The sequence below is a fragment of the Acanthochromis polyacanthus genome, chromosome 22 (genome assembly GCF_021347895.1).
Source record: "Acanthochromis polyacanthus isolate Apoly-LR-REF ecotype Palm Island chromosome 22, KAUST_Apoly_ChrSc, whole genome shotgun sequence".
Taxonomy (NCBI): Eukaryota; Metazoa; Chordata; class Actinopteri; family Pomacentridae; genus Acanthochromis; species Acanthochromis polyacanthus.
In genome coordinates, this window is record NC_067134.1 from 1,335,386 (window position 1) to 1,352,931 (window position 17,546).

A 17,546-nucleotide genomic window follows, 5' to 3' on the forward strand; every position below is an offset into this window, starting at 1 on the left:
AGGAAATGAAAAAACTCTGACATTTAAGGTGGTATTGGGTTTGTGAGTATTTTAAGAGTTTGAAGATGAAATCTGTAACCTGTAAAGCATCTGTTACTGCACTGATGAAACAGGAATCATTCCTCATGTGGAGTTGTATTTCTATGACTGAGATGAAATCATTAAAACATGTTTTTCTCTTCATTTTACAGAGTTCAGAAGAAGTTACCTCTTGATGAAACAACCAGGATGTTTGTGAATCTGTTCTGTGCAGCAGCAGAGAGAGAACAGCAGACAGGAGAGAAGATACTGAAGCAGTTATCATCAGTGTGCAGATATGAAAGATTTCCTTCATATTCCATGGATGGAAAATATCAGACTGGTTTCCTGCTGGATCTGTTCTCCCATGTGAAGGACTATGAGACTAAAACAGGTCTGAGAGTCCTTCCATCATTACAGTCAGTTTTGCAGTCAGCTCCTTTATTCTGGTCCATAAACCTCTCAGAGAGAAAGACCTCCGTCCTCCTGGAAGTGCTGAAACTCCAATCAGAGAAGAAAGAAGTGCGTCTGACAGGCTGGTCACATGAAGAGAGTGAAGTGAGGAGTTTCCTGCAGTGTCTGCCTTATATCTCACTGCTCAGGTAAATGAATTCTACTTTACACCATTCAGTCTATACAAGGAGAAATCCATGAATTCTGATGTCATTGTACTGATTGAAACATTTCAGTCATATTTCTTTGTCATCACTTTTATATTTCTACATTCTGACTTTATCCACATGGGGTCATATTTCAGTTCTATTTCATCTCTGCTCATGTCAGAGGGAAACATTGTTCTCTTTCCACCACTGTATTTATTTAGTGTTTTAGTTACTTTTTGTCTTTGAGTCTGAGATTTCTATACATGTATGATCAGTTCATTAAACTGGCTGTATTATAGATGAAACAAGCCAACAGGATATAAAGTGAAGTCATTTATATCAGTTTCTAGAGGGTTCTTCCATCTCAAATTACAGAGGTCTTCTGATTAAATATCTCTGATTTACTTCTTCAAAAATGATCATGAAATATAGTATTGAAAATCAAATCTGTGAAATTTTAGGTTTATATATCAACTGTCTTCTGCAATCAAAGTTGTTTAAAAATGTCCTGTTGACCATCTTTCAGCAGAATTTTTTCACTCAGTGAAATTTGAGGCTTCCAGAAATGTTCAGTTTTATTTCTTGTCATGTCATTGATTCAGAATCTGGAATATTGGAAAAGTAATGAAATAGTTTCTCATTTTGAGTGAGTTGAAATATGAAAAAACTTAGTCATCATGAAACGTCTCATCTTTGAGCTTAAATCCTGATAATGCAGAAGTCAACTCATATTTTCTGAAACACATGTAGCTGAATGTCACAATAATACAAAACTAAACACAGAATACTTTTAATTTGAAATACTTGATCACAAAAATGAACACCAAGTTATTTTCTTTTATCTTTCATCACTGATAGAGCAGATGTGACAATTTTTACCACAAAAACAAAAATGATCCAAGTAGAACAGAGTTGTGGAGTTTCAAAATGCTTCTTTATAAATAAATAAGATCAATTCTTTTTGAATAAAAGCATCTGACATCATTTTCAGTCTCCACAAATTCACCTCAGTGTATTGTCCTCCTACTTATTGCAGAGATGCTTGAAGGTAAACTCTTCATCAGTCACTCTAAATATTCATGTTGTCACACTTGAACTTTGTCAGAGTCCAGCTGTGACTTTGGTCTTGAAGTTTATTCTCAGTGGAACACAAAGCAGAGGATCCATTTTGTTCCTATCAAACACTTTCCTTCATGATGATAAATTTAGCAGTGAAGTGTTGGTCACATTAGTGGATGAGATTAGCATTAAATATATGTCCAGGTATGAAAATGTCCCACTAGAAACATCCCACTATCCAACAGATGAGTGGATTTGGTTCTATTCTGCTGCTGTCATCCTCATAATCTGATGCAGTGATAATTCCCAAAGAAATGACAGCAAACTACATGACAAGTCTCCTCCAAAGCGACATTTATGTCTGCAAAGTGGGTCTGAAGATGACAAATATGCCCTTATTAAATATATACATATATTTTCTGTGTTATATTTGGAGAAGAGTTTATAAACGGGGCTGCACAGTGATGTAGTGGTTAGCACTTTCGCCTTGCAGCAAGAAGATCCCCGCTTCAAATCCCGGGGTGGGCCTGGGATCTTTCTGCATGGAGTTTGAATGTTCTCCCTGTGCATGTGTGGGTTTTCTCCGGGCACTCCGGCTTCCTCCCACAGTCCAAAAATATGCTGAAGTTAATTGGTTACTCTAAATTGCCTGTAGGTGTGAATGTGAGTGTGATTGTTTGTCTGTATATGTAGCCCTGTGACAGACTGGTGACCTGTCCAGGGTGTCCCCTGCCTTCACCCGAGTCAGCTGGGATAGACTCCAGCACCCCCCATGACCCTAATGAGGATAAAGCGGTGTATAGAGAATGGATGGATGGAAACCTGCTCAGATAGTTCTGAAAGTTCAATGGAAATAAGTTCCTTTTCATTTTGTGACCAAGTATTTTATATTCAAAGTATTCTTGGTGTTCTGTGTGTATTATTGTGACATTCAGCTACATGTGGTTCAGAAAATATCACTGGTTGAGTTTCGCATCAATATTTTATTTGTTAATGTGAGTTCAGAGATGGAACTTTTCATGATGGCTTCAATTTTTAAAATGTTTTGTGTCACTTGTAATCAGAGACTATTAGATCTACTTGTCCAATCTTATCAATTCTGAATTATTGACATGATGAGAAAAGGAGAGAAATGTTCAGGTTTTTATCTTGAATAGTTTCTGGGATATTGTTGTTCAAACAACCTGAAATTTCATTATGCAGATAAAAACCTGCTGAAAATGGATCGACGGTCCATTATTAAACTAAAGCATTTATCTCAGAAAAGATTTGATTTATCTGAACAGAAACACAACACAGACAATGAAAAACTCTGACATGTAAAGTTTTTGGGTTTGTGACTATTTTAAGAGTTTGAAGATGAAATCTGTAACCTGTAAAGCATCTGTTACTGCACTGATGAAACAGGAATTATTGCTCATGTGGAGTTGTATTTCTATGACTGAGATGAAATCATTAAAACATGTTTTTCTCTTCATTTTACAGAGTTCAGAAGAAGTTACCTCTCGATGAAACAACCAGGATGTTTGTGAATCTGTTCTGTGCAGCAGCAGAGAGAGAACAGCAGACAGGAGAGAAGATACTGGAGCAGTTATCATCAGTGTGCAGATATAAAGGATTTCCTTTAGAATACATGGATGATGATGATGATGATGATGATGATGATGATGATGATGAAGATTTTCAATATCAGAGTGATTTCCTGCTGGATCTGTTCTCCCATGTGAAGGACTATGAGACTAAAACAGGTCTGAGAGTCCTTCCATCATTACAGTCAGTTTTCCAGTCAGCTCCTTCATTCTGGTTCATAAACCTCTCAGAGAGAAAGACCTCCATCCTCCTGGAAGTGCTGAAACTCCAATCAGAGAAGAAAGAAGTGTGTCTGACAGGCTGGTCACATGAAGAGAGTGAAGTGAGGAGTTTCCTGCAGTGTCTGCCTTATATCTCACAGCTCAGGTAAATGAATTCTACTTTACACCATTCAGTCTATACAAGGAGAAATCCATGAATTCTGATGTCATTGTACTGATTGAAACATTTCAGTCATATTTCTTTGTCATCACTTTTATATTTCTACATTCTGACTTTATCCACATGGGGTCATATTTCAGTTCTGTTTCATCTCTGCTCATTTCAGAGGGAAACATTGTTCTCTTTCCACCACTGTATTAATTTAGTGTTTTAGTTACTTTTTGTCTTTGAGTCTGAGATTTCTCTACATGTATGATCAGTTTATGAAACTGGCTGTATTATAGATGAAACAAGCCAACAGGATATAAAGTGAAGTCATTTATATCAGTTTCTAGAGGGTTCTTCCATCTCAAATCATCAGAGGTCTTCTGATTAAATATCTCTGATTTACTTCTTTAAAAATGATCATGAAATATAGTATTGAAAATCAAATCTGTGAAATTTTAGGTTTATATATCAAATATCTTCTGCAATCAAAGTTGTTTAAAAATGTCCTGTTGACCATCTTTCAGCAGAATTTTTTCACTCAGTGAAATTTGAGGCTTCCAGAAATGTTCAGTTTTATTTCTCTTCATGTCATTGATTCAGAATCTGGAATATTGGAAAAGAAATGAAATACTTTCTCATTTTGAGTGAGTTGAAATATGAATAAAGTTAAAGTCATCATGAAACGTTTCATCTTTGAGCTCAAATCAAATAAATCCTGATAATGCAGAAGTCAACTCATATTTTCTGAACCACATGTAGCTGAATGTCACAATAATACAAAACTAAACACAGAATACTTTTAATTTGAAATACTTGATCACAAAAATGAACACCAAGTTATTTTCTTTTATCTTTCATCACTGATAGAGCAGATGTGACAATTTTTACCTCAAAAACAAAAATGATCCAAGTAGAACAGAGTTGTGGAGTTTCAAAATGCTTCTTTATAAATAAATAAGATCAATTCTTTTTGAATAAAAGCATCTGACATCATTTTCAGTCTCCACAAACTCAACTCAGTGTATTGTCCTCCTACTTATTGCAGAGATGCTTGAAGGTAAACTCTTCATCAGTCACTCTAAATATTCATGTTGTCACACTTGAACTTTGTCAGAGTCCAGCTGTGACTTTGGTCTTGAAGTTTATTCTCAGTGGAACACAAAGCAGAGGATCCATTTTGTTCCTATCAAACACTTTCCTTCATGATGATAAATTTAGCAGTGAAGTGTTGGTCACATTAGTGGATGAGATTAGCATTAAATATATGTCCAGGTATGAAAATGTCCCACTAGAAACATCCCACTATCCAACAGATGAGTGGATTTGGTTCTATTCTGCTGCTGTCATCCTCATAATCTGATGCAGTGATAATTCCTAAAGAAATGACAGCAAACTACATGACAAGTCTCCTCCAAAGCTACATTTATGTCTGCAAAGTGGGTCTGAAGATGACAAATATGTCCTTATTAAATATATACATATATTTTCTGTGTTATATTTGGAGAAGAGTTTATAAACTGCAGAACTCTGTTTGACTTGGATCAGATTATTTACTAATGTTTCAGTTTTTGTGTTTCCAGTTGTCAAAGCTGCTCAGTTCTGAAAGTTCAATGGAAATACATTTCTTTCCATTTCTGTGACCAAGTATTTTATATTCAAAGTATTCTTGGTGTTCTGTGTGTATTATTGTGACATTCAGCTACATGTGGTTCAGAAAATATCACTGGTTGAGTTTTGCATCAATATTTTATTTGTTAATGTGAGTTCAGAGATGGAACTTTTCATGATGGCTTCAATTTTTAAAATTTTTTGTGTCACTTGTAATCAGAGACTATTAGATCTACTTGTCCAATCTTATCAATTCTGAATTATTGACATGATGAGAAAAGGAGAGAAATGTTCAGGTTTTTATCTTGAATAGTTTCTGGGATATTGTTGTTCAAACAACCTGAAATTTCATTATGCAGAAAAAAACCTGCTGAAAATGGATCGACGGTCCATTATTAAACTAAAGCATTTATCTCAGAAAAGATTTGATTTATCAGAACAGAAACACAACACAGACAATGAAAAACTCTGACATGTAAAGTTATTGGGTTTGTGAATATATCAGGAGTTTGAAGATGAAATCTGTAACCTGTAAAGCATCTGTTACTGCACTGATGAAACAGGAATCATTCCTCATGTGGAGTTGTATTTCTATGACAGAGATGAAATCATTAAAACATGTTTTTCTCTTCATTTTACAGAGTTCAGAAGAAATTATCTCTTGATGAAACAACCAGGATGTTTGTGAATCTGTTCTGTGCAGCAGCAGAGAGAGAACAGCAGACAGGAGAGAAGATACTGGAGCAGTTATCATCAGTGTGCAGATATAAAGGATTTCCTTTATATTACATGGATGATGATGAAGATTTTCAATATCAGAGTGGTTTCCTGCTGCATCTGTTCTCCCATGTGAAGGACTATGAGACTAAAACAGGTCTGAGAGTCCTTCCATCATTACAGTCAGTTTTCCAGTCAGCTCCTTTATTCTGGTTCATAAACCTCTCAGAGAGAAAGACCTCCATCCTCCTGGAAGTGCTGAAACTCCAATCAGAGAAGAAACGAGTGTATCTGACAGGCTGGTCACATGAAGAGAGTGAAGTGAGGAGTTTCCTGCAGTATCTGCCTTATATCTCACAGCTCGGGTAAATGAATTCTACTTTACACCATTCAGTCTATACAAGGAGAAATCCATGAATTCTGATGTCATTGTACTGATTGAAACATTTCAGTCATATTTCTTTGTCATCACTTTTATATTTCTACATTCTGACTTTATCCACATGGGGTCATATTTCAGTTCTATTTCATCTCTGCTCATTTCAGAGGGAAACATTGTTCTTTCCACCACTGTATTTATTTAGTGTTTTAGTTACTTTTAGTCTTTGAGTCTGAGATTTCTCTACATGTATGATCAGTTTATGAAACTGGCTGTATTATAGATGAAACAAGCCAACAGGATATAAAGTGAAGTCATTTATATCAGTTTCTAGAGGGTTCTTCCATCTCTGATCATCAGAGGTCTTCTGATTAAATATCTCCGTTTAGATAAAACAAATTATTATTGAATATAAATTTGTAAAATGGATTGTGTGAAATTTTAGGTTTCTGTATCAAATATCTTCTGCGATCAAAGTTGTTTAAAAATGTCCTGTTGACCATCTTTCAGCAGAATTTTTTTCACTCAGTGAAATCTGAGGCTTCCAGAAATGTTCAGTTTTATTTCTCTTCATGTCATTGATTCAGAATCTGGAATATTGGAAAAGAAATGAAATAGTTTCTCATTTTGAGTGAGTTGAAATATGAATAAAGTTAAAGTCATCGTGAAACGTTTCATCTTTGAGCTTAAATCCTGATAATCCAGAAGTCAACTCATATTTTCTGAACCACATGTAGCTGAATGTCACAATAATACAAAACTAAACACAGAATACTTTTAATTTGAAATACTTGATCACAAAAATGAACACCAAGTTATTTTCTTTTATCTTTCATCACTGATAGAGCAGATGTGACAATTTTTACCACAAAAACAAAAATGATCCAAGTAGAACAGAGTTGTGGAGTTTCAAAATGCTTCTTTATAAATAAATAAGATCAATTCTTTTTGAATAAAAGCATCTGACATCATTTTCAGTCTCCACAAACTCAACTCAGTGTATTGTCCTCCTACTTATTGCAGAGATGCTTGAAGGTAAACTCTTCATCAGTCACTCTAAATATTCATGTTGCCACACTTGAACTTTGTCAGAGTCCAGCTGTGACTTTGGTCTTGAAGTTTATTCTCAGTGGAACACAAAGCAGAGGATCCATTTTGTTCCTATCAAACACTTTCCTTCATGATGATAAATTTAGCAGTGAAGTGTTGGTCACATTAGTGGATGAGATTAGCATTAAATATATGTCCAGGTATGAAAATGTCCCACTACAAACATCCCACTATCCAACAGATGAGTGGATTTGGTTCTATTCTGCTGCTGTCATCCTCATAATCTGATGCAGTGATAATTCCTAAAGAAATGACACCAAACTACATGACAAGTCTCCTCCAAAGCTACATTTATGTCTGCAAAGTGGGTCTGAAGATGACAAATATGCCCTTATTAAAAATATACATATATTTTCTGTGTTATATTTGGAGAAGAGTTTATAAACTGCAGAACTCTGTTTGAAACAGATCGGAGTATCTACTATTGTTTCAGTTTTTGTGTTTCAAGTTGTCAAAGCTGCTCAGTTCTGAAAGTTCAATGGAAATACATTTCTTTCCATTTTTGTGACCAAGTATTTTATATTCAAAGTATTCTTGGTGTTCTGTGTGTATTATTGTGACATTCAGCTACATGTGGTTCAGAAAATATCACTGGTTGAGTTTTGCATCAATATTTTATTTGTTAATGTGAGTTCAGAGATGGAACTTTTCATGATGGCTTCAATTCTTCCTTTTTCATATGTCTGCTCACCCACCATCAGAGACAGTTTTTAAAAAAATACTTTTTCAGTGTGAACAATCCTGACTTAATGACATGAAGAAAACAGTAAAAATTTCAGGTTTTTAACTTTAATAATTCCTGAGATATTGTTGTCCAAACAGCCTGAATTTTCAGTGTGCAGAAGAACCTGCAGAAACTGGATCGACGGTCCATCATTAAACTAAAGCATTTTTCTCAGGAAAGATGGATCACCTACAATCTTTCAAACTTCCACATTTTATGCTTTAAAAAAACTTGTGTCAAATTAGAGATATTGGAGCAAAAATGTAACAAAAAAATGGATGAGTTGGTATGGAATGAACCCACATTTTTTTATTTGATTTCGACATTTTATGTCATGATTCATGATAAATTGCTGATTTAAATTAACTGTATATTGAGTTATTAAGACGGTCTGTTATTTTCATGTCCATTATTTGTCATGTTATTAGTCAACTGATCATGAATGTGAAAGAGTTGATAGAACTTAATGAAGGTCACTGACTGACTGAAGCAATGAAGCAGAGAGAAGAATGTGAGTTTATCTGTTGATGTAGAAATATTTCCTGCAACATTTGGAAACATGTGACAGTCTGGTACCTGTATGAGAAGAATGAAAAGATGTGGATAAAAAGAGCTGCAGCTCAGTGACAACTATTCAGTCATGTTAATACCTCTTTATGGAAAAACAGAAACACAAGACAGGAAATGAAAAAACTCTGACATGTAAAGTTATTGGGTTTGTGAATATTTTAAGAGTTTGAAGATGAAATGTGTAACCTGTAAAGCATCTGTTACTGCACTGATGAATAGGAATCATTCCTCATGTGGAGTTGTATTTCTATGACTGAGATGAAATCATTAAAACATGTTTTTCTCTTCATTTTACAGTGTTGAGCGGTTACCTCTTGATGAAACAAGCAGGATGTTTGTGAATCTGTTCTGTGCAGCAGCAGAGAGAGAACAGCAGACAGGAGAGAAGATACTGGAGCTGTTATCATCAGTGTGCACATATGGAGCCTTTCCTTCATTTTACATGGATGGAAAATCTCAGAGTGATTTCCTGCTGGATCTGTTCTCCCATGTGAAGGACTATGAGACTAAAACAGGTCTGAGAGTCCTTCCATCATTACAGTCAGTTTTCCAGTCAGCTCCTTCAGTCTGGTCCATAAAGCTCTCAGAGAGAAAGACCTCCATCCTCCTGGAAGTGCTGAAACTCCAATCAGAGAAGAAAGAAGTGTGTCTGACAGGCTGGTCACATGAAGAGAGTGAAGTGAGGAGTTTCCTGCAGTGTCTGCCTTATATCTCACAGCTCAGGTAAATGAATTCTACTTTACACCATTCAGTCTATACAAGGAGAAATCCATGAATTCTGATGTCATTGTACTGATTGAAACATTTCAGTCATATTTCTTTGTCATCACTTTTATATTTCTACATTCTGACTTTATCCACATGGGGTCATATTTCAGTTCTATTTCATCTCTGCTCATTTCAGAGGGAAACATTGTTCTCTTTCCACCACTGTATTTATTTAGTGTTTCAGTTACTTTTTGTCTTTGAGTCTGAGATTTCTCTACATGTATGATCAGTTTATGAAACTGGCTGTATTATAGATGAAACAAGCCAACAGGATATAAAGTGAAGTCATTTATATCAGTTTCTAGAGGGTTCTTCCATCTCTGATCATCAGAGCTCTTCTGATTAAATATCTCCGTTTAGATAAAACAAATTATTATTGAATATAAATTTGTAAAACGGATTGTGTGAAATTTTAGGTTTCTGTGTCAAATATCTTCTGTGATCAACGTTGTTTAAAAATGTCCTGTTGACCGTCTTTCAGCAGAATTTTTTCACTCAGTGAAATCTGAGGCTTCCAGAAATGTTCAGTTTTATTTCTCTTCATGTCATTGATTCAGAATCTGGAATATTGGAAAAGTAATGAAATAGTTTCTCATTTTGAGTGAGTTGAAATATGAATAAAGTTAAAGTCATCATGAAACGTTTCATCTTTGAGCTCAAATCAAATAAATCCTGATAATCCAGAAGTCAACTCATATTTTCTGAACCACATGTAGCTGAATGTCACAATAATACAAAACTAAACACAGAATACTTTTAATTTGAAATACTTGATCACAAAAATGAACACCAAGTTATTTTCTTTTATCTTTCATCACTGATAGAGCAGATGTGACAGTTTTTACCACAAAAACAAAAATGATCCAAGTAGAACAGAGTTGTGGAGTTTCAAAATGCTTCTTTATAAATAAATAAGATCAATTCTTTTTGAATAAAAGCATCTGACATCATTTTCAGTCTCCACAAACTCACCTCAGTGTATTGTCCTCCTACTTATTGCAGAGATGCTTGAAGGTAAACTCTTCATCAGTCACTCTAAATATTCATGTTGCCACACTTGAACTTTGTCAGAGTCCAGCTGTGACTTTGGTCTTGAAGTTTATTCTCAGTGGAACACAAAGCAGAGGATCCATTTTGTTCCTATCAAACACTTTCCTTCATGATGATAAATTTAGCAGTGAAGTGTTGGTCACATTAGTGGATGAGATTAGCATTAAATATATGTCCAGGTATGAAAATGTCCCACTAGAAACATCCCACTATCCAACAGATGAGTGGATTTGGTTCTATTCTGCTGCTGTCATCCTCATAATCTGATGCAGTGATAATTCCTAAAGAAATGACACCAAACTACATGACAAGTCTCCTCCAAAGCTACATTTATGTCTGCAAAGTGGGTCTGAAGATGACAAATATGCCCTTATTAAATATATACATATATTTTCTGTGTTATATTTGGAGAAGAGTTTATAAACTGCAGAACTCTGTTTAAAACAGATCGGAGTATTTACTATTATTTCAGTTTTTGTGTTTCAAGTTGTCAAAGCTGCTCAGTTAGTTCTGAAAGTTCAATGGAAATACATTTCTTTCCATTTTTGTGACCAAGTATTTTATATTCAAAGTATTCTTGGTGTTCTGTGTGTATTATTGTGACATTCAGCTACATGTGGTTCAGAAAATATCACTGGTTGAGTTTCGCATCAATATTTTATTTGTTAATGTGAGTTCAGAGATGGAACTTTTCATGATGGCTTCAATTTTTAAAATGTTTTGTGTCACTTGTAATCAGAGACTATTAGATCTACTTGTCCAATCTTATCAATTCTGAATTATTGACATGATGAGAAAAGGAGAGAAATGTTCAGGTTTTTATCTTGAATAGTTTCTGGGATATTGTTGTTCAAACAACCTGAAATTTCATTATGCAGAAAAAAACCTGCTGAAAATGGATCGACGGTCCATTATTAAACTAAAGCATTTATCTCAGAAAATATTTGATTTCTCTGAACAGAAACACAACACAGACAATGAAAAACTCTGACATGTAAAGTTATTGGGTTTGTGAATATATCAGGAGTTTGAAGATGAAATCTGTAACCTGTAAAGCATCTGTTACTGCACTGATGAAACAGGAATCATTCCTCATGTGGAGTTGTATTTCTATGACTGAGATGAAATCATTAAAACATGTTTTTCTCTTCATTTTACAGAGTTCAGAAGAAGTTACCTCTTGATGAAACAACCAGGATGTTTGTGAATCTGTTCTGTGCAGCAGCAGAGAGAGAACAGCAGACAGGAGAGAAGATACTGAAGCAGTTATCATCAGTGTGCACATATGACGACTTTCCTTTATATTACATGGATGATGAAGATTTTCAATATCAGACTGGTTTCCTGCTGGATCTGTTCTCCCTTGTGAAGGACTATGAGACTAAAACAGGTCTGAGAGTCCTTCCATCATTACAGTCAGTTTTCCAGTCAGCTCCTTTTTTCTGGTCCATAAACCTCTCAGAGAGAAAGACCTCCATCCTCCTGGAAGTGCTGAAACTCCAATCAGAGAAGAAACCAGTGTATCTGACAGACTGGTCACATGAAGAGAGTGAAGTGAGGAGTTTCCTGCAGTGTCTGCCTTATATCTCAGAGCTCGGGTAAATGAATTCTACTTTACACCATTCAGTCTATACAAGGAGAAATCCATGAATTCTGATGTCATTGTACTGATTGAAACATTTCAGTCATATTTCTTTGTCATCACTTTTATATTTCTACATTCTGACTTTATCCACATGGGGGTCATATTTCAGTTCTATTTCATCTCTGCTCATTTCAGAGGGAAACATTGTTCTCTTTCCACCACTGTATTTATTTAGTGTTTTAGTTACTTTTTGTCTTTGAGTCTGAGATTTCTCTACATGTATGATCAGTTTATGAAACTGGCTGTATTATAGATGAAACAAGCCAACAGGATATAAAGTGAAGTCATTTATATCAGTTTCTAGAGGGTTCTTCCATCTCAAATCATCAGAGGTCTTCTGATTAAATATCTCTGATTTACTTCTTTAAAAATGATCATGAAATATAGTATTGAAAATCAAATCTGTGAAATTTTAGGTTTATATATCAAATGTCTTCTGCGATCAAAGTTGTTTAAAAATGTCCTGTTGACCATCTTTCAGCAGAATTTTTTCACTCAGTGAAATTTGAGGCTTCCAGAAATGTTCAGTTTTATTTCTCTTCATGTCATTGATTCAGAATCTGGAATATTGGAAAAGTAATGAAATAGTTTCTCATTTTGAGTGAGTTGAAATATGAATAAAGTTAAAGTCATCATGAAACATCTTATCTTTGAGCTCAAATCAAATAAATTCTGATAATGCAGAAGTCAACTCATATTTTCTGAACCACATGTAGCTGAATGTCACAATAATACAAAACTAAACACAGAATACTTTTAATTTGAAATACTTGATCACAGAAATGAACACCAAGTTATTTTCTTTTATCTTTCATCACTGATAGAGCAGATGTGACAATTTTTACCACAAAAACAAAAATGATCCAAGTAGAACAGAGTTGTGGAGTTTCAAAATGCTTCTTTATAAATAAATAAGATACATTATTTTTGAATAAAAGCATCTGACATCATTTTCAGTCTCCACAAACTCAACTCAGTGTATTGTCCTCCTGCTTATTGCAGAGATGCTTGAAGGTAAACTCTTCATCAGTCACTCTAAATATTCATGTTGCCACACTTGAACTTTGTCAGAGTCCAGCTGTGACTTTGGTCTTGAAGTTTATTCTCAGTGGAACACAAAGCAGAGGATCCATTTTGTTCCTATCAAACACTTTCCTTCATGATGATAAATTTAGCAGTGAAGTGTTGGTCACATTAGTGGATGAGATTAGCATTAAATATATGTCCAGGTATGAAAATGTCCCACTAGAAACATCCCACTATCCAACAGATGAGTGGATTTGGTTCTATTCTGCTGCTGTCATCCTCATAATCTGATGCAGTGATAATTCCTAAAGAAATGACACCAAACTACATGACAAGTCTCCTCCAAAGCTCCATTTATGTCTGCAAAGTGGGTCTGAAGATGACAAATATGTCCTTATTAAATATATACATATATTTTCTGTGTTATATTTGGAGAAGAGTTTATAAACTGCAGAACTCTGTTTGACTTGGATCAGATTATTTACTAATGTTTCAGTTTTTGTGTTTCCAGTTGTCAAAGCTGCTCAGTTCTGAAAGTTCAATGGAAATACATTTCTTTCCATTTCTGTGACCAAGTATTTTATATTCAAAGTATTCTTGGTGTTCTGTGTGTATTATTGTGACATTCAGCTACATGTGGTTCAGAAAATATCACTGGTTGAGTTTTGCATCAATATTTTATTTGTTAATGTGAGTTCAGAGATGGAACTTTTCATGATGGCTTCAATTTTTCCTTTTTCATATGTCTGCTCACCCACCATCAGAGACAGTTTTTTAAAAATACTTTTTCAATATGAACAATCCTGACTTAATGACATGAGGAAAACAGTAAAAATTTCAGGTTTTTAACTTCAATAATTCTTGATATTGTTGTCCAAACAGTGTATAGAGAACGGATGGATGGATATTCGTTTTTGTCGGACAAATGTGTTTTTCTCACCCGCTGTGGTCATCACATCTGAAAGTGGTTTATACCGGCGGATTCATGAGAATCTAAGCTTTCCATCGGCGTATAGTGTTTGTATAATCGCGTTTGCAGCCGTCGGACATTCTTGAAATTCCTATGCAAATTAGTAAGTGTACCGCCGGCGGTACACTGAAGTTTAAGGGGTTAAACTAAAGCATTTTTCTCAGGAAAGATGGATCACCTACAATCTTTCAAACTTCCATATTTTACGCTATAAAAAACTTGTGTCAAATTATAGATATTGGAGCAAAAATGTAAAAAGATGGATGATTTGGTATGGAATGAACCCACATTTTTTATTTGATTTCGACATTTTATGTCATGATTCATGATAAATTGCTGATTTAAATTAACTGTATATTGAGTTATTAAGACGGTGTGTTATTTTCATGTCCATTATTTCTCATGTTATTAGTCACTGATCATGAATATGAAAGAGTTGATAGAACTTAATGAAGGTCAGTGACTGACTGAAGCAATGAAGCAGAGAGAGAATGTGAGTTTATCTGTTGATGTAGAAATATTTCCTGCAACACTTTGGAAACATGTGACAGTCTGGTACCTGTATGAGAAGAATGAAAAGATGTGGATAAAAAGAGCTGCAGCTCAGTGACAACAGTTCAGTCATGTTAATACCTCTTTATGGAAAAACAGAAACACAAGAAAGGAAATGAAAAAACTGTGACATTTAAGGTGGTATTGGGTTTGTGAGTATTTTAAGAGTTTGAAGATGAAATCTGTAACCTGTAAAGCATCTGTTACTGCACTGATGAAACAGGAATCATTCCTCATGTGGAGTTGTATTTCTATGACTGAGAGGAAATCATTAAAACATGTTTTTCTCTTCATTTTACAGAGTTCAGAATAAGTTACCTCTTGATGAAACAACCAGGATGTTTGTGAATCTGTTCTGTGCAGCAGCAGAGAGAGAACAGCAGACAGGAGAGAAGATACTGAAGCAGTTATCATCAGTGTGCAGATATGAAGGATTTCCTTTAGAATACATGGATGATGATGATGATGATGATGATGATGATGAAGATTTTCAATATCAGAGTGATTTCCTGCTGGATCTGTTCTCCCTTGTGAAGGACTATGAGACTAAAACAGGTCTGAGAGTCCTTCCATCATTACAGTCAGTTTTCCAGTCAGCTCCTGTAGTCTGGTCCATAAACCTCTCAGAGAGAAAGACCTCCATCCTCCTGGAAGTACTGAAACTCCAATCAGAGAAGAAACCAGTGTATCTGACAGGCTGGTCACATGAAGAGAGTGAAGTGAGGAGTTTCCTGCAGTGTCTGCCTTATATCTCACAGCTCAGGTAAAATGAATTCTACTTTACACCATTCAGTCTATACAAGGAGAAATCCATGAATTCTAATGTCATTGTACTGATTGAAACATTTCAGTCATATTTCTTTGTCATCACTTTTATATTTCTACATTCTGACTTTATCCACATGGGGTCATATTTCAGTTCTGTTTCATCTCTGCTCATTTCAGAGGGAAACATTGTTCTCTTTCCACCACTGTATTTATTTAGTGTTTTAGTTACTTTTGTCTTTGAGTCTGAGATTTCTATACATGTATGATCAGTTCATTAAACTGGCTGTATTATAGATGAAACAAGCCAACAGGATATAAAGTGAAGTCATTTATATCAGTTTCTAGAGGGTTCTTCCATCTCAAATCATCAGAGGTCTTCTGATTTAAATATCTCCGTTTAGATAAACAAATTATCATTGATATAAATTTGTAAAACGGATTGTGTGAAATTTTAGGTTTCTGTGTCAAATATCTTCTGCGATCAAAGTAGTTTAAAAATGTCCTGTTGACCATCTTTCAGCAGAATTTTTCACTCAGTGAAATTTGAGGCTTCCAGAAATGTTCAGTTTTATTTCTCTTCATGTCATTGATTCAGAATCTGGAATATTGGAAAAGTAATGAAATAGTTTCTCATTTTGAGTGAGTTGAAATATGAATAAAGTTAAAGTCATCATGAAACGTTCATCTTTGAGCTTAAATTCTGATAATCCAGAAAGTCAAACTCATATTTTCTGAACCACATGTAGCTGAATGTCACAATAATACAAAACTAAACACAGAATACTTTTAATTTGAAATACTTGATCACAAAAATGAACACCAAGTTATTTTCTTTTATCTTTCATCACTGATAGAGCAGATGTGACAAATTTTTACCACAAAAACAAAAATGATCCAAGTAGAACAGAGTTGTGGAGTTTCAAAATGCTTCTTTATAAATAAATAAGATCAATTCTTTTTGAATAAAAGCATCTGACATCATTTTCAGTCTCCACAAACATCCAACTCAGTGTATTGTTCCTCCTACTTATTGAAGAGATTGCTTGAAGGTAAATCTTCATCAGTCACTCTAAATATTCATGTTGTCCACACCTTGACTTTGTCAGAGTCCAGCTGTGACTTTGGTCTTGAAGTTTACTTCTCAGTGGAAACACAAAAGCAAGAGGATCCATTTTTGTTCCTAATCAAAGACACTTTCCTTCATGATGTTTAAATTTAGTCCAGTGAAAGTGTTGGTCACATTAAGTGGATGAAGATTAGCATTAAATATATGTCCAGGTATGAAAATGTCCCACCTAGAAAACATGCCCACTATCGCCAACCGATGGAGTGGATTTGGTTCTATTCTGCTGCGTCATCCTCATATATCTGATGCAGTTGATTAATATCCAAAGAAATGACAGCAAAACTACATGACAAGTCTCCTCCAAAGTGAACACTCTTTATGTCTTGCAAAGTGGGTCTGAGATGACAAATATGCCCTTATTAAAAATATAACATATATTTTCTGTGTTATATTTGGAGAAGAGGTTTATAAACTGCAGAACTCTGTTTGAAACAGATCGGAAGTAATCTACTATTATTTCAGTTTTTGTGTTTCCAGTTGTCCAAAGCTGCTCAGTTCTGAAAGTTCAATGGAAATACATTTCTTTCCATTTTTTGTGACCAAGTATTTTCTATTCAAAGTATTCTTGGTGTTCTGTGTGTATTATTGTGACATTCAGCTACATGTGGTTCAGAAAATATCACTGGTTGAGTTTTGCATCAATATTTTATTTGTTAATGTGAGTTCAGAGATGGAACTTTTCATGATGGCTTCAATTTTTCCTTTTTCATATGTCTGCTCACCCACCATCAGAGACAGTTTTTAAAAAAATACTTTTTCAATATGAACAATCCTGACTTAATGACATGAGGAAAACAGTAAAAATTTCAGGTTTTAACTTTAATTATTCCTGAGATATTGTTGTCCAAACAGCCTGAATTTTCAGTGTGCAGAAGAACCTGCAGAAACTGGATCG

General features: G+C 34.7%; 1 protein-coding gene across 1 annotated transcript in view; it reads left to right on the forward strand.

Annotated features, from left to right (window-relative positions):
- The window catches only part of LOC127531906 (uncharacterized), a 71,353-nt gene extending 55,829 nt beyond the window's left edge, over positions 1–15,524 (forward strand). Inside the window, exons 20-23 of the mRNA XM_051942317.1 lie at positions 192–620; positions 3,165–3,635; positions 9,044–9,469; positions 15,059–15,524. Of these exons, the coding sequence (XP_051798277.1) occupies positions 192–620; positions 3,165–3,635; positions 9,044–9,469; positions 15,059–15,524 (1,792 nt within the window). The remainder of the gene's footprint in view (positions 1–191; positions 621–3,164; positions 3,636–9,043; positions 9,470–15,058) is intronic.
- Positions 15,525–17,546: the final 2,022 nt, after the last annotated feature.